This window comes from Eutrema salsugineum, unplaced genomic scaffold, assembly GCF_000478725.1.
Source record: "Eutrema salsugineum unplaced genomic scaffold, Eutsalg1_0 scaffold_19, whole genome shotgun sequence".
NCBI lineage: Eukaryota > Viridiplantae > Streptophyta > Magnoliopsida > Brassicales > Brassicaceae > Eutrema > Eutrema salsugineum.
Genome location: NW_006256838.1, coordinates 836,015 through 853,172, shown reverse-complemented (window position 1 = coordinate 853,172; position 17,158 = coordinate 836,015). Strand labels below are relative to the sequence as shown.

The window sequence follows — 17,158 nt, the reverse complement described above, 5'->3', positions numbered from 1 at the left end:
TTTATTTACTGTACAAATATCCCAAGTTAAAACATTTAATCGATTTAAAACCCTTTCATTTTTTAATTTTATTTAAATGTGAATATACAAATGAAGAAAACACGATCCAATCCAATGAAAAATGAAAGATATTTAAACCCGACTATTATATGGGCTTAAATCGGACGATAAAAAAATGGGCTTAAATCGGACCGACGCAATATTTCTGCTAATACAAAATTACAAATTACCCCTCCATAAGAGAGAAGAGAGAAACTCAAAGGGAGATCAAAACTTCAAGAGCAGAGAACAGAAATCCGCAAGTTCAAAACCCTAACCCCCAGACGAATCGATGGAGCGAGACGAAGAAACGAGTGGACCGATGATGGAGATGTGCACTAACGGAGGCGAAGAGACGTCTAATCGAAGACCCATTATAAGTGGTGAACCGCTTGACATCGAGGCTTACGCTGCGCTCTACAAAGGTCGCACGAAGATCATGCGGCTTCTCTTCATCGCTAACCATTGCGGAGGAAACCACACGATTCAGCTCGAAGCCTTGAGGATGGCTTACGACGAGATCAAGAAGGGAGAGAATACGCAGTTGTTCAGAGATGTCGTCAATAAGATTAACGGAAGGCTTGGGGATAAGTACGGGATGGATTCGACCTGGTGTGAAACCATTGATCGTCGTGCTGAACAGAAGAAAGGAAAGCTGGAGAATGAGCTCAGTTCATATCGGGTAAATTGGGCTCTTCTTTACCCAAGCGATTTATGACCTCATTTGTTTTAAATCGTTCATAGAAATCTGTATTCCTTTTCTCGTTTGCTTGATTCTGCCATTGCTTAACTACTGATTCATCTTCTATTTGATTATAAAACGATCAAGGAAAGCATCAGAATGGGTTAATTGTTATGACTCTTTACTGCTGATTTCGATGATGATGTTTCTCACTTAATCGATTAGAGAATGAAGTATGTAGTGTTGTTTATGTGCTACTTTGTGTCTTTGCGTAGCTCCTTTCTGGTAATTCGCTTGCTTGATTCTGTAATTGCATAAATGTTGATTCATATTCTTTATGTTATTATACAGACAAATCTGATCAAGGAAAGCATTAGAATGGGTTATAATGACTTTGGGGACTTCTACTATGCTTGTGGTTTGCTCGGAGATGCTTTCAAGAATTATATTCGAACACGAGACTACTGCACTACAGCAAAGCACATTATTCACATGTGTATGAATACGATTCTTGTCAGCATCGAGATGGGACAGTTCACTCATGTGTCTAGCTACGTTAACAAGGCAGAGCAGAATCCAGAAACCCTTGACCCTATTGTAGCTGCAAAACTCCGATGTGCTTCTGGATTGGCTCACTTGGAGCTGAAGAAGTATAAGCTTGCTGCTCGTAAGGTCTGTCATAATATCATATTGATCCTCATATCCTATCCAGTTTTGTATCTGAAATCTAATCGTTGAACTTGGGTATTGTCTTGTGCAGTTTTTAGATGTCAATCCCGAACTTGGAAATTCCTATAATGAGGTCATTGCTCCTCAAGATGTTGCCACCTATGGAGGACTTTGTGCCCTGGCTAGCTTTGACCGATCAGAATTAAAGGCATTTATCCCTTTTAGCTTGTTATCTTTTTATGTGAGTTTCTTTTTGTCTTCCCTTGGTCTATAACTCAGCAGTCTAATTGACAGGCAAAAGTTATTGATAATATCAACTTCCGAAATTTTTTGGAGCTAGTACCTGAAGTGAGGGAACTTATCAACGATTTTTATTCAAGGTAATATATTTCTTACAAAACTCTTGTGTTTTCATGTATATAACCGAGTTGCTGACCTTGAACCAAGGGTGATTAGAAAGAATACTCACTAAGAAAACATATACCCAACTACGTCCGTGGTGCTCAACAAGTCTGTTGAATCCAGTGTTTATTGTAGTCATTGACTCTGACCAACTCACTAAGTTGTTGGTTATGTTGTATTTTATTCTGTCTTGCTTATGAAGACTTACCATGCTTTTCTCCAGTTTCTTATTTATCTCAACATTGGATAAGACACTCAAAATCAACCTTTTTCGTCTGTATTCTCATTGAATCTCGTGTTTAACATTTCTTGTTGGCAGCCGCTATGCATCCTGCCTGGAATATCTAGGAAGTCTCCGAGCGAATTTGCTGCTGGACATCCATCTTCATGATCACGTTGACACATTGTATGATCAGATAAGGAAGAAGGCACTGATCCAGTACACGTTGCCGTTTGTGTCTGTTGATTTAAGCAGGATGGCTGATGCATTCAAGACCAGCGTCTCTGGTCTAGAGAAGGAACTCGAAGCTTTGATCACAGACAACCAGATACAGGTCCGTTCTGTTTCCAGCAATAATTTTGTTTCATTACTGTCATTTTCAAAACCTTGAAACCCTTTTTCCCATCCCGGACAGGCACGGATCGATTCACACAACAAAATCCTCTACGCAAGACACGCAGATCAGAGGAATGCAACTTTCCAAAAGGTACTTCAGATGGGAAACGAATTCGATAGAGATGTCAGGGCAATGCTTTTGAGAGCCAACCTTCTCAAACAAGAGTATCATGCCAGACTTGCCAGAAAACTTTGAATTGGACATCTGCTTGGCTAATCTGAGAGCTTCTTGGCGACCTATTCCATGATCATAAGATGTTAATGACAGATTGATTTGGTTTAGCTATTGGTTAGATATATGTCTAATCATCTCTGCTCTCTTGCTACTACTTTGTTTTCTTGACTTTTAGTTAAGGTTCTTTGAAGTATCATCTTTGGACTTTGAAGAAAATCGCAAGTGTGAATCTAAAAATGCATGAATCTCACATTGAAAGTGAAAGTGGTCAAATTTTAGAAACATCCAGGTACAGACTTGGTTTCGTGGGCGCGTGTGAATTATGAGAGATTGTGTACGCATGTAGGGCCACAAATCTCATCTCCCAACTAATACCAATTTCACTTTGTCAACTGAACTTTGTATATTATATGATGTCACTCTATAATTCAAGGGTGTTTTTAATTTACAAAGATAATCATCGAAACGGCAAGGCTCTTTTTCTATAAGTACAATCTCGAAAATTGCAAAACCAAGATTTGATGTCGGCAAAACGCATCATGTGGCCTTAGTGTGAACTTTTGATTTTCTAGCGTCAAAGAACTTTTGATATTTAATTTCGATAGCTACGTTTCATTCTCGTTAGTTGAAATTTATGAATTTTCTCACTGAAGGAGATAAGTCTTACCAAGAATTTGGTCATGGCTTGAGGGTACCAAAGTAATGTATTTGTAATCATCTGATTGTACCAATTCTCGTCTTATAAAATATCATCATAATCATAAGTAGTTCTTTTCTATGCATTCCTCTGAGTTGTTCTCTTTGTTTGTATGTATTTATTTACCTTAACTTTATTGTTTTTGTCCGTGGCAGAATATTCAAGGCTGTATTTCCAAGATTCGGACGAAACTAGAAATTGGGCAGATTGCTTTATGTAAGAACCTGTTGGTTTTCTATGGGTCGATGACATTTTGAGTAAGTAGAGGTATTATTCTAAGATGAGACGGTCCATTATTAATCAACTAATAAATGATTTTGCCTTTTTTAATGGGTCTTAGGTAGCATCGCAATAACTCTATATTAACTCGAAACTCACAAACCATAGAGTTATGATTCCGCCAAATTTGGAAGATGGGCCATTAAATTCACTCATTCCAGTACTCCATCAAGAACATGCGTCTTCTTTACATGTTTCTTCCTCTATGGACGCTTCTTATAGTTTTATAATTTTTATTGAAAACTCTAGACATATTATCTTTATAAAGTGTGATCAATACAATAGTCTTGTAATAATAGCTCACATTTATGTTATAACTTCTTGTTCACCATGGAATGAAAAAAAACCATACCAGCATACCTAGTACGATTTACGATGCAACAATATTCATCGTGAAGAAACATGTAGGAATTCATAAATTAACAAATAAACCGCTCAAGAAGAAAGAATCTCTATTTAAACAATTAAGTAGGCAAGAGCAGGGGCAAAACAGTAAGTTTGAGAGATTCGGCCTGGATTAGTCACCACTTAGAGTGGACTTTTATAGCAAAAAGGTTTATAACGTCAAAAGAGTCAAACCCAACTTTTCAATGGTTGTAAGGCTTTCCATGACTCCACATCTCTTCTTTTTCCCCTATTTATCCTTTTCTCTCTTATTATCTTTTTAAAAAATAATAATTATTTGAAAAATGAACAAACCTTTTCTATCTTCCATTTTCGTCGTTTCTGTCGTCTTTTCCATTTATTGTTATCTCTCTCCTCTCTTTCTCTCTCTCTCTCTCTCTCTCTCTCTCTCTCTCTCCTTTTTCATGGACATGCACCGAAGCGACAAATCTTTCTAACAGTTAGGGCTTTCTTCTCCACTTCATCCAATGGTGGATTTCTTCTAGTTCATAATTTTCCATCTTCATTTCTCAGTTTATTGGAAATCTCATGAGTTTGAACGGTTTTCTCGGCGACGGTTCTTCCGGAGATAGAGCCGCCGCGAAGCTAATCTCCGATGTTCCGTACAGTGACCACTTCCCTTTCTCCGCCGCAGCCACCATGTTCGGAACTTCCATTGCTCCGTCTCACCACAGCCTTATACCTCATTCTCGCCCCTTCTCCTCTCACGGTCTCTCCCTTGGTCTCGTAAGCTCACAATATCCCCTAATTGTTCTTATTTGATTTCTTCTTCTTCTTCTTCTTAGCTTACTTATAATATCTGGGTTTGGCAGCAAACAAATGGAGAAAACAACGGAGAAATCAGTAGAAACGGAGAGATTTTCGAGTCAAATGTAACTCGCAAGTGTAGAGGAGATGACGCAGAAAGCAGATCTGAGAGCGATAACGCTGAAGCTGTCTCCGGTGACGATTTAGAAACCGACGATAAACCTCCGAGGAAGAAGAAGAAACGTTACCATCGTCACACTCCTAAACAAATACAAGACCTCGAATCGTAATACTCTACAAAAATCCCCACACAAAAAAAAAAAAAAATCCCTAATCAATTCTTAGTTCTACGACGATTTGATATTCGATTTCAATCCTTGCATTTTAGGGTATTCAAAGAGTGTGCACATCCCGATGAGAAGCAGCGTCTCGATCTCAGCCGTCGTCTTAACTTAGATCCTCGTCAAGTCAAATTTTGGTTCCAGAATCGCCGTACTCAGATGAAGGTTTGTCTTCGAATCGCCGTCTTCTTCTTCTTCATTTCCCGGATTTTTTTTTTTTTTTTTTAAACTGATTTTTGATTTGTTTCCAGACTCAAATCGAACGCCATGAGAATGCTTTGTTGAGGCAAGAGAACGATAAGCTCAGAGCTGAGAATATGTCAGTACGTGAAGCTATGAGAAACCCTATGTGCGGCAATTGCGGCGGACCCGCCGTGCTCGGCGAGATCTCCATGGAAGAGCAACACCTTAGAATCGAAAACTCACGCCTCAAAGACGAATTAGACCGAGTCTGCGCCTTAACCGGTAAATTCCTTGGCCGGTCTATTCCATCAACCGCCGGCTCACATCATATACCGGACTCAGCACTCGTCCTCGGCGTTGGCGTCGGCTCCGGTGGCTGTAATGGTGGTGGTTTCACTCTCTCCCCTCCGTCGCTGCCTCAGGCTTCTCCCAGATTTGAGATTTCTAATGGTACCGGTTCTTGCTTGGCAACGGTTAACCGTCAACCACCGGTTAGCGTTAGTGACTTGGATCAGAGATCAAGGTATCTGGAGTTAGCTCTTGCGGCAATGGACGAGCTTGTGAAGATGTCTCAGAGACGCGAGCCGCTCTGGGTTCGAAGCTTGGAGACTGGGTTTGAAACACTTAACAAGGAAGAGTACGACACAAGTTTCAGTCGATGTGTTGGACCAAAACAAGATGGGTTTGTCTCAGAAGCTTCTAAAGAAACTGGAACGGTTATCATCAATAGCTTAGCCCTCGTTGAAACCTTGATGGACTCGGTTAGTTATTAAACACTTGATGAGTAGTGCTTAATCCAACAAAAAGGCCGAAAAAAATATAATCTTTTGATACATTAATGATCGTTTTTTGATAGGAACGATGGGCGGAAATGTTTCCGTGTATGATCTCAAGAACTTCAACCACTGAAATCATCTCTAGTGGCATGGGAGGGACACGAAATGGTGCACTTCACCTGGTACATTCTTTAAAGCCTTACCATTTTTACTTACACTAAAATTTCAAATTTATCAAATGGTTTTTTTTTACTCTCATTGTAGATGCACGCAGAGCTTCAATTGTTGTCTCCACTCGTCCCTGTTCGACAAGTTTCGTTCTTGCGGTTCTGTAAACAGCACGCAGAAGGTGTTTGGGCAGTCGTGGATGTCTCTATTGATTCCATCGTAAAAGGATCTTCTTCAAGCTGTAGAAGGTTACCATCTGGTTGCCTCGTACAAGACATGGCCAATGGCTACTCGAAGGTAACACCATTGGAATTAACACTAAATAATGATACTTTCTCAAGTTTTCAAAACTAAAGGTGTGTAATTAGAAAATACTTATGGTAAAGTTTTCACCTATAGAGGTTTTTCAAGTCCTGATTTACCCTAATTTAGTGTTGTATTTGGTCTCACACTTCTCTAGGTACCACAGGCAAGGCTCTTTGGTTTGTCCGGGAAATTATACTATCTTATACTAAAATAATAAAAGGTTTCTTATACATTGGGTTTATAACTTTACTTAGACTAATATATTATGCGGGTAAAAATGTCACTATTTAATTGATCAGAAGCATCTAAATATCTCCGAGTTCTGTGCCATTGGATCGTGCATAAAACCCAACGCTTTAAAAATCCTTTTTTTATGTAATTTATTTTTCATTTTTTCCACCCTACCACTGACCCAACTTTTACATTGACATGCATCACACGATGATAAAGTTTTATCACTTTTCTTCTCATTATATTTTTTGTTAAGAAATCTTCTAAACACTAGACCTAAATACCTAAAAAATGTTTGGGTTAAATAAAGCTAAGCATGATATAAGCAAATCGCAGGTAACGTGGATCGAGCACACAGAGTACGATGAAAACCGCATCCACCGTTTATACCGCCCGTTACTTAGCTGCGGCCTAGCGTTTGGCGCACAGCGATGGATGGCTGCGTTACAACGTCAATGTGAATGCCTCACCATTCTCATGTCCTCCACTGTTTCCCCTTCACGTAGCCCCACCCGTAAGCTTCCTTGTACTTTGATAGTTGACATCTATTCTTGTTGAAAATTAATTGTTTTGGTGAAAAAAAAAAATTGTTTTGGAATAATGGGCACAGCGATAAGCTGCAATGGTAGGAAGAGCATGCTAAAGCTAGCGAAGAGAATGACAGATAATTTCTGCGGAGGCGTTTGTGCATCGTCGTTACAGAAATGGAGCAAACTTAACGTCGGTAACGTCGACGAGGACGTAAGGATTATGACCAGGAAGAGCGTAAACGATCCCGGTGAACCGCCAGGAATCATTCTAAACGCTGCGACGTCGGTGTGGATGCCGGTTTCTCCACGGCGGCTGTTTGATTTCCTTGGGAATGAACGGCTTAGATCTGAATGGGATATCTTATCCAACGGTGGGCCCATGCAAGAGATGGCCCATATCGCTAAAGGCCATGACCATTCTAACTCCGTCTCCCTCCTCCGTGCCACCGTAAGCTTCTCTCTCTATATATATACACATACGTACTAGGCTAATTTTCCAAATTCGGTTTAGTTTGTTGCGGTTTTGGTTTAGTGAATTTATGATTTTAGTAGAATATAATTATTACAATCGAAATTATAAGGTTATTGAAAAATTGTCGGTTTGTTTTTTTTTCTCACCAATTTTTTTGCGGTTTGGTTTAAAACATAAAACCAGATTGATTTTTTTTTTTCTTTTTCATGGGATTATTATCAGAATCAGTTGGTTTGATTGAACCGGATTTTGGGGACATTTAATATTTATGTATAGCTGTGTGTGAAAAGGACTAGTTTTGCGTGACCCCAGGATGATGTGGTCATATGAATCTTGTCGCGTGTGATTGGAAAGGGACAAATCTGTAATTTGGAAGTATGGGGGGGAGAAAGTCAAATTAATAAGACATTTATGACCTTTTTCTTCTCTTTTTTGGCTCTGCTGTTTTTTTTTTTTGCTTTTGAACTTTATAAAAATCTCTCTATTTTACTTTGCATTATTGGTCTCTTTTTCTCCTTTTTACCCCTGTACTTCTGGCGTTGTGACGGTGACACTGTTGAAATGCACCATGGGTCATATCATAAATTTTATTGTTTATCTCTTTTGGCTTATAATATTTCTTTTTCCAATTTACCCCATAATTTAATTTATTATTAATAATTCTGCAGGCCATAAATGCGAATCAGAGCAGTATGCTGATATTACAGGAGACAAGCATAGACGCTGCAGGAGCAATTGTGGTGTACGCGCCCGTTGATATTCCCGCAATGCAAGCTGTGATGAACGGTGGTGATTCAGCTTACGTGGCATTGCTTCCCTCAGGATTCGCCATTCTCCCGAATGCTCCGCGGCGCTGCGCCGCAGAGGAACGTAACGGTGGGTGCATGGAGGAAGGAGGGTCGTTACTAACGGTGGCGTTTCAGATACTGGTGAATAGTTTGCCTACGGCTAAGCTCACGGTGGAATCTATAGAGACGGTTAATAATCTGATATCGTGCACCGTACAGAAGATCAAAACTGCTCTTCATTGTGACAGCACCTGATTGAGATCGGACGGTGTGGATTGAGTCAAGAACGAACCTCATTTGTCAAGAATCCTTGGTGTGATGGTTCGGGTATTGACTTGATAGAATTTGAATACCAAACAATGAACAAACAAAAATAGTTGTTATTTGGATGGTTTTATTTTGGATCATGTTGATGAAAATGTAATTTCTTTTGCTTTTCTCTTCTTGTATTGACTCGATTAAAATCTGAAAATCATACAATGCGAAACATCGAGTTTTTAAGGAAGTTCTGATTCTTTCATTTAGTATAATTAATAATTTCTCAGCATTCTTTTAAATGAGAAAAATTGGAACTCAAGGCAACCAGATGGTCAATATTTTTTGTGGTAAAGTAATGTGAAAGGAAGGGTGGACCATTTACTTTATGTTCAAGTTCATGTGCTATTTTCAGTAAGGTAGAAAAAAAAAAGAACAAACGAAGAATGAAACACGTGAGTGCATGAATATAGTTGGACTCACAGATATATCCATGCATGATACTCTGCACACAAAAATACAAAAAAAAAAAATATCTAAAGAATTCACACCTATTTTAATTGGTGTAGAGGAGATAATACTATAGATCCAATTAAGTCCGAATGCAATGTTACAAGTAAAAAATAAATGATCAAATGCAAGTATCACATGTAAAAACAAATGATTCATGTCTAGTAAAACTGTAATACTTTATATTGCTTACTTTCCGCAAAACTCAGTCACGCACATCTACACCACACGGCCCCTTTTAAACTAATGAGAGAATCTGTGCAAATTTTTACTACACATGATGTGTTAAAGACTCCACCAGAGTCAGTCAGTAGCGACACAAAAACAAAAAGAATCGGGCCGGATATATATCATCAACACTATATTTGGGCTATTAATTAGCTTTGTTTACTTAGTCAACCATAGGCTAAATTCTTATGGGCTATTACTGGACTTTTACTTAAGGCCATCAGTAACCAATATCTTATGGGCTAAGAACAAGTCTTTTTAATAAAGTTTTCCAAAATATTTTTGAAAATTCAATGACATTGATTATTTTCCAAACTTTTAAAACGTTTGGCAAAAAGGAATGTCCGTAAAAAGAGGAAAGTTTAGACATAATTATTTTAAATCAAGTTGCCCAAATTAATCAAAAGAAAATACAGTATTTTGGACTAGCAATAGATGTCATTAGTGATACTACAATGGCTAAATAAAAAATTACAAACGGCCGAAAGAAAGGGGTCAAAGTAACAGTCAAACTCTTATAATCCGCGCGCATCGATCCATCAGGATACTTTGGTCATTTTACTCGATTCCATGCTTGAAAAAAGGTTTCGATCACCACCGTTAGATTCACTAGAAGAGCTAATAATAAACGGTCAAGATCGTTATATGATCTCTGTACATTTGTTTTTAAAAAAAAAAACAGAAATTAAGGGTGTGAGTGAGAATGATTGGTCTTGGATTGTTTGACCATGGCGGATCTTAAACGAGAAATGCCACCTTGGTTTTTCTTCTTTTAGCTATATCCGCTCCGCCGTAGATATATAATTTCTATAAATATGTTTGCGTTTATATATATAGTCACCGTAAGGAAGAAAAATTATCCTCTTTTGTTTTTTTTGTTCTTTGGTGATTTGTTCGTTTTCTGGCAGAGGAGGGAAGAAGAAGGAGAGAGAACTTAGCGTCGTCGTCTCTGTCTCTCTCTTTCTCTCTTTCTCTTCTCGTGAAAGCTGAATCATCTTCGATTTTCTCGTAAGCCCATTTTGTATTTCGTCTGTTTTTCTGGGAAAATTCTGCTCTTTTTTTTGTGTGTGGGGAACGATGAATGTGATGCGTAGATTGACGAGTATTGCCTCTGGACGCAATTTCCTTTCTTCTGATAACGTAAGAAATTTTCCTACAGTTTTTTTTTTCCACTTTTTTTTTTTTCTATATTTGAGTTTGTTTAAAGTTTTTTTTTTTCAAACTTGCGTAGGTAGGAGAATCCGAGACGCCGAGATCGAAGTCTAACCAGAATCGGGAAGAAAAAGAAGCTACGGAAACGACGACGTACGCAAAAGATTCTGTTTTAGAGGAGAATACACGAGACTCTGTCTCTACGACAGAGAATTCTGATCAATTACCCAAGGAAATCCGCGAGATGGGAATCGGTGATGTCAAGGTTACCATTTTGGATCTCAGCATTCTGAAATTTCAATTGATGATGATGAATGATGAATGATGTTCACTTTTTTTCTGGGATTTTGATAGGATACGGACGGTGGAATTATCAAGGGAAATGGAACAGAATCTGGTCGGATTATTACCACCAAAAAGAAGGGTTTGAATGATCAAAGAGACAAGGTGATTCCAAATTTTGCTTGAATTCTCTGTAATATTCCTGAAAAAAGTTTTATGAAATCTGATTTTTTTTTTTTTTATTGGTTCTTATTCAGACAATCTCGTACAGAGCTGAGCATGTAATTGGCACTGGCTCATTCGGTGTTGTCTTTCAGGTAAAAACAAAACAATAAAACTAAAAAGTCTTAAGAGATTCAAATGTGATTGATGTTCATTTGCGGTTTTTTTTTTGTAATATAGGCGAAGTGCTTAGAGACAGAAGAAAAGGTAGCAATCAAGAAAGTGTTGCAAGACAAGAGATACAAAAACAGAGAACTTCAGATAATGCGAATGCTCAATCATCCTAATGTCGTTGAGCTCAAGCATTCTTTCTTCTCGACCACTGAGAAAGACGAGCTTTACCTTAACCTTGTTCTCGAGTATGTACCCGAGACTATTTACCGCGCATCCAGATCTTACACCAAGATGAATCATCATATGCCCTTGATTTATATCCAGCTCTATACCTATCAGGTATATAAAACAAAATAAATACTTGGGATCTCTTAACCATTTGTGAAAATCTATTCTCACTTTTGGGATTCTTGTTGAAATAACCAGATTTGCCGCGCAATGAATTATCTACATCGAGCTGTTGGAGTCTGTCACCGTGACATTAAACCCCAAAATCTTTTGGTATGCAATTTTTTTTTTAAAAAAAAAGCAGTTCTTAAGGGTAATAATACTTTTCTGATTTATTAATTCCTGAAATGCATTTCGCAGGTCAATAACGTTACGCATGAAGTAAAGATATGCGATTTTGGGAGCGCGAAAATGCTGGTAGGTTATACATATCTATAAATGGGTTTTGAGGTTTATTTAGATTTCATTGTCTGTTATAAGAAACCTGAGTTGTTATATGTCTTCTTGGTGTCAGATTCCAGGAGAACCCAATATATCTTACATATGCTCAAGATATTATAGAGCTCCAGAACTCATATTTGGAGCAACCGAGTACACAAATGCGATCGATATGTGGTCTGTAGGTTGTGTAATGGCCGAGCTTTTTCTTGGACATGTAAGAAATCTTCTTTTTCTGAGTTATTTTAACTTTTGATTTTGAGACTTTTTCTTTGAACCTCTCTCTTGCTTTAAATGTCTACAGCCTCTATTCCCTGGAGAGACCAGTGTTGATCAATTGGTGGAGATCATTAAGGTAAAAAGCAGATTGGCTCTTCTTTTTCCTTTTTTTTTTTCTGTTAGAAATTCTCAGAGTTGTGTTCTCCAATCTTCACTGTAAATTAGATTTTGGGGACACCAGCAAGAGAAGAGATAAAGAACATGAATCCTCGTTACAATGATTTTAAGTTCCCTCAGATAAAAGCTCAGCCGTGGCACAAGGTAATATATATGTACCTAAGAAATTTTAGAGAGATGTTAATGTTTTGTTTACAAATGAAATCTACAACTTTTTCTTTTCAAACTCAAAATCTTCCTGCTTTTTTTCCAGATTTTCCGGAGACAGGTATCTCCAGAAGCAATGGATCTTGCCTCCAGACTCCTCCAGTATTCACCAAACCTGAGATGCACAGCGGTAAGAAAGAACAACCTAGTTTTGATTTCTGACCTATGTTGGAGCAATAACATCATTAAAATGGCTGCTTTAACTCCTTTACTTAACTCTGGTTACAGCTTGAAGCATGTGCACACCCGTTCTTCGATGATCTGAGAGACCCAAGAGCATCTTTGCCTAACGGAAGAGCACTTCCTCCATTGTTTGATTTCACAGCTCAAGGTTTTGGCAACGACACTCTACTTTCTTTTATAAGTGCTTATCTTTCTATTCTTGAACTTACTTTCCTCTGAAAATTGCAACTGCTTCCTTGCAGAATTGTCTGGTGCATCTGTTGAATTGCGTCATCGCTTAATCCCTGAGCATGCAAGGAAATGACTACTTTGGCTAATGGCTGCTCCTTCTTTACACAGATGTTGATATATAAATCTTGTTGGATTTCGAGAGATTTCTTGTTCACACGTATAGCGTTGTTCTGGTTATGAAACCTCACTGACCTCTGCAACCACATGGACTAGCAGTTTGAAAGTGTATAATTGTAAGTTTGTAACTTTGTAGCTTCCATTGTTGCAGACAGAAATGCAGAATTTTCCGAGTTTCTCTTCTTATGCAAAATGTTACCAATAGTCTCCGCAAGAACAGTTTCCATCTTTAAAGTGATGAAAACAGTTAGAATCTCTTAAAATGATATGTCGAAGATATACTCTCGATATGTACTTCATTGCATTGTGGCAATCCCCACAGACGCGGAGGTTCTTGATGATCCGGATTGGACCTCCAGATGGTACAAAAATTAGACCAAACGCTACAGCTAACTTCTCACTATGGTAAGCCAAACCAAGCTCTTTGCCTTCCTTATCCAAGTCATGGAGGGCAAAACTCATATCCGGTAAATAACCAGCTTCTTTAATCAAAAGCATCATTTCATCAACCTTACAATATATCTCAACCATTCTCGGATGTCTTCTATCTTCAGACATAAAGCTATGAACTTTACCTTTACCTTCCACCCAACTGCAACCAGGCTCTTTGATTATATTACGAGATTTCATTAATCTACGAACATTTGCAGCTTCGTCTTGTCTCCCCGCTGCAGAATACATGTTTGATAAGAGAACATAAGGAACAGCATTGTTTGGTTCCAATTCCATGAGATTTTTCGCCGCTCTTTCCCCGTTTTCTATATTCCCATGTTTCGTACTTGCAGCCAAAATTGCTTTCCATACAGTTGCATCTGGTTTAACTTCCATTTGATTAAGCAATTCCTCTGCTTTGACGAAGTCACCAGATCTACCAAAGAGATCGATCATACATGCATAGTGTTCAGGTCCTGGTGTGATTCCATAAACTGTTCTCATCGAATCAAAGTAACGTTGAGCTTCTTCTATGAGACCAGCATGACTGCAGGCAAAGAGTAACCCGATAAAGGTAATGTAATCCGGTGTTATGCCACTGCCTATCATCAAACTGTATGATTGCAGCGAGTCCTTGGCTTTGCCGTTTTTCGCATAACCCATAATTAGAGCAGTCCATGTTATCAAATCCCTGATTCCCATAGAGTTGAATATCACAATTGCATCTTCTAAGCTTCCGCACTTTGTGTACATTGTCACAAGAGAGTTATCTACTGACAAAGATGATGGGATGCCAGATTTGATGTGATTCCCATGTACCTGTTGCCCAAACTCCAGAAGAGTTAACTCAGCCGAGGCGCTTAATACACTCGCTATAACAATCTGATCAGGAGAAACGCATCCAGCTCTCATGTCACAGAACAGCTTCAATGCTTCTTCATAAGATCCGTTATGTGTATTTCCCGTGATAAGAGCCGTCCAAGATATCACATCTTTCTCAATCATCCTTTCAAACACTTTCAACGCCGAGTCCATGATTCCTCTTTTAGCATACATATCCACAAGAGCGTTATTCACAAACTTGTCAGTTGCATATCCAGTTTTCACAATCAGACAATGTACAGAAGAAGCTATCTCCATTTCTATCCTAGACGAAGCAAAACAATTTAAAATGGAAGGAATTGTGAACTCGTCTATTTTCATATCTCGCTCATGCATTCTTCCAAATAAACAAAGAGCTTCTTCTTCGAGACCTTGTCTAACACACTCCACAATCATCGAGTTCAAAGAAACCACATCATCAACTTCCATACCTCTTAACAACACTCTTGCGGTGTCCAAGTCTCTGCATTTAGCATACATAGCAATCAATGCGCTCTGAACATAGATATTGGTCATGAAACCACTCCTAACTATGCAGCCGTGTACCTGAACTCCTACCCTGCGAGCAGAAACCGCAGCACAAGCAGTTAAAACACTAGGAAAAGTAAACTGATTCGATTGATTTCCTTCTCTTCTCATATCCCTAAAACACTCGATTGCCTTGTAAGCAAATCCATTTTTAGAGTACCCAGTGAGCATCGAAGTCCATGTGACATCATTTCTCTCACCTGGCATTGTCACAAAGAGGTATTCAGCTTCAGAGATGCGTTTGCATTGTGCATACATAGCGAGAAGGCCATTAACCACATTAACATCCCAATCAAACCCGGATTTTACCATACACCCATGAATCTGTTCACCTCTCAGAAGTAAAGCAAGCGAAGCACACATCTTAAGAACACTCCCCAGAGTGTACTCGTTAGGGTTTCTTCCATCAAACTGCATTTCCCAAAACAAACGGAAAGCTTCATCTTCGCTTCCGTACTTGCAATAACCAGAGATGAGAGCATTCCAGGAGATTGTATTCTTCACTGGGTTTCTAAGAAAAAGCTGTTTTGCATCAGCCAATCTCCCCGAACCGGAGTAAGCAACGATCATAGTGTTCCAAGTGAACTCATCCCTCTCAGGCATTCTATCGAACAACTGGCGGGCTTCGTCGACTCGACCGGATTTAGACAAAACTCCCAACTCCTGATTCGAGTGAAGCTTCGTTTGACTAGCATAGCTGTGAATGTAATAACCAGACGGTGTCAAAGGAAGACGCCTGTTTCGGAAATTCAGTCTGCGCATCACCACGTTTTTGTATACTCGCTATCGCAAACAAAACAAGACTTTTTAAAAAAATAAAAAAATAAGTGTTATTATTAATAACCTAATAATGTAAATTTTTTAATATTTTATGTCCCCTGATGATGATTAACAACTAAAATATTGGTAAACACATTTCAACACGATTACGGGTGGATTTATTTATTGATTTATTCACGAACATTAGTATTATTGAATATTGATGATAGTTTATAGATAAGACAAAACAAAAAAAGGCGACTGATCTATTCGTCAGCTAAGAAATTCACATGTTTTTTTTCAGCAAACCCTTTGAATTCGTTTTTTTCTTACAATTCGTTTTGCTCCATGACAATTTTTGTTGCTAATGTTGATCGACATTTGAATTAGGCACATATGCTCAAACAGCAGTTTGTAGTTCATGGCAAATATGAAAATGATATCAAAGTGCATACAAAACTATAAGAATTTCCAAATTTTATTTCAACTCCTTATTATTAATAATTTATTATTATAGTTTAAAGACAACAAAATTAAACTCAAATCTTGCAAGGAAAAGTGCAGAGGCAGCTCTCTACTTGTTCGTTTTGGAAGCACGCACCAGTTCCTTTCCATTTCTGCATACATAGATTGGTACATGCCGAAGCTTCACAGTTTCCTCTCATTAAAATATCACGACACATTTCTTGTCCTCGAGTCTCTTTCGTCACCATCCCTGATAAATATTTAAAATACAATTCAAAAAATTTGTAATATAAAGGTTCAAAATAAAATAAAAAATTGTAATATAGAAGGCATTGAAGAAAATTATTGAATTGAAAGGAACAACCTATAAAAATGTTAACGAAAAAACAAATTTAGTTTTTTGTGTGAATTAATTTAACATTCATTTTTTTATAAAAAAACTAGTTTTCTCATATGTTTAAAAATTATGGAATGCAAAACAAACCTAGAACAAGGACAATCATAAAGAAAGCAAGAACAATGGCTTTAGTCATTTTTGATATTATAGTCGAAAAATGAATTTTTAAAGTTAAACAGCAAATCGCAATGAGTGGAATGGTAATGTACTAATGTAGATGTTAATAATCATATTTATAAGAAATGTATACAAACCTTTTAAAATAATAGTATACTATATGAGCCAAAACTGTAAAAAAAAAACTAATAGCTAAATAGATGCTGGAAACAGAAAAAAATCACTAAAAAAATATAAATAGGAATGATATCTATAAAGGATCCTGTAAATCGGCCAGGAGATGGGAAAAATATAGTGAATACATTAAAAAAATTTAAAAGTAAAGAAAAAAATAATTAAAAAGGAGTAAGATGTAATTTCCGGTGGTAATTGTCTTGAGTCTTGACATCGATTTAATTTTGATATTATTTTGCAATTACTCTAACAATTATATAAAAGCCATTCTGACGGCTTGGAGATGGCTTCATAGACAATCCGTCGCAACGTCTAATAGATGCAGGTCCTGCAAA

At 37.8% G+C, this 17,158-nt stretch overlaps 5 protein-coding genes across 5 annotated transcripts; 3 read left to right on the top strand and 2 right to left on the bottom strand.

Moving 5' to 3' along the window:
* The first annotated feature begins 261 nt into the window (after nt 1-261).
* On the top strand, nt 262-2,799 carry LOC18019750 (COP9 signalosome complex subunit 1). The gene is made up of 6 exons (XM_006402454.2): nt 262-721; nt 1,073-1,393; nt 1,482-1,598; nt 1,685-1,770; nt 2,112-2,346; nt 2,428-2,799. Exons 1-6 carry the CDS (start codon nt 332-334, stop codon nt 2,602-2,604), a joined length of 1,326 nt encoding a protein of 441 aa, XP_006402517.1. The 5' UTR covers nt 262-331; the 3' UTR covers nt 2,605-2,799.
* Nucleotides 2,800-4,343: 1,544 nt separating this feature from the next.
* On the top strand, nt 4,344-9,011 carry LOC18019748 (homeobox-leucine zipper protein HDG1). Its single transcript, XM_006402453.2, has 9 exons — nt 4,344-4,690; nt 4,777-4,997; nt 5,100-5,217; nt 5,304-5,996; nt 6,092-6,193; nt 6,276-6,476; nt 7,053-7,230; nt 7,327-7,694; nt 8,387-9,011. The coding sequence occupies exons 1-9, from the start codon at nt 4,493-4,495 to the stop codon at nt 8,759-8,761; spliced, it is 2,454 nt and encodes an 817-aa protein (XP_006402516.1). The 5' UTR covers nt 4,344-4,492; the 3' UTR covers nt 8,762-9,011.
* Nucleotides 9,012-10,206: 1,195 nt separating this feature from the next.
* Nucleotides 10,207-13,162, top strand: LOC18019749 (shaggy-related protein kinase beta). The gene is made up of 13 exons (XM_006402451.2): nt 10,207-10,639; nt 10,731-10,916; nt 11,006-11,098; nt 11,191-11,250; nt 11,336-11,608; nt 11,696-11,770; nt 11,858-11,914; nt 12,012-12,152; nt 12,240-12,290; nt 12,380-12,475; nt 12,585-12,668; nt 12,767-12,869; nt 12,964-13,162. Exons 1-13 carry the CDS (start codon nt 10,577-10,579, stop codon nt 13,023-13,025), a joined length of 1,344 nt encoding a protein of 447 aa, XP_006402514.1. The 5' UTR covers nt 10,207-10,576; the 3' UTR covers nt 13,026-13,162.
* Nucleotides 13,163-13,263: 101 nt separating this feature from the next.
* LOC18019747 (putative pentatricopeptide repeat-containing protein At5g52630) lies at nt 13,264-15,673 on the bottom strand. Its single transcript, XM_024157120.1, has one exon. The coding sequence runs from the start codon at nt 15,671-15,673 to the stop codon at nt 13,265-13,267; it is 2,409 nt and encodes an 802-aa protein (XP_024012888.1). The 3' UTR covers nt 13,264.
* A 536-nt stretch (nt 15,674-16,209) lies between these two features.
* Nucleotides 16,210-16,668, bottom strand: LOC18019746 (putative defensin-like protein 119). The gene is made up of 2 exons (XM_006402450.2): nt 16,620-16,668; nt 16,210-16,385 (listed from the first exon to the last, which is right to left on the bottom strand). The coding sequence occupies exons 1-2, from the start codon at nt 16,666-16,668 to the stop codon at nt 16,210-16,212; spliced, it is 225 nt and encodes a 74-aa protein (XP_006402513.1).
* Between the last annotated feature and the right edge of the window lie 490 nt (nt 16,669-17,158).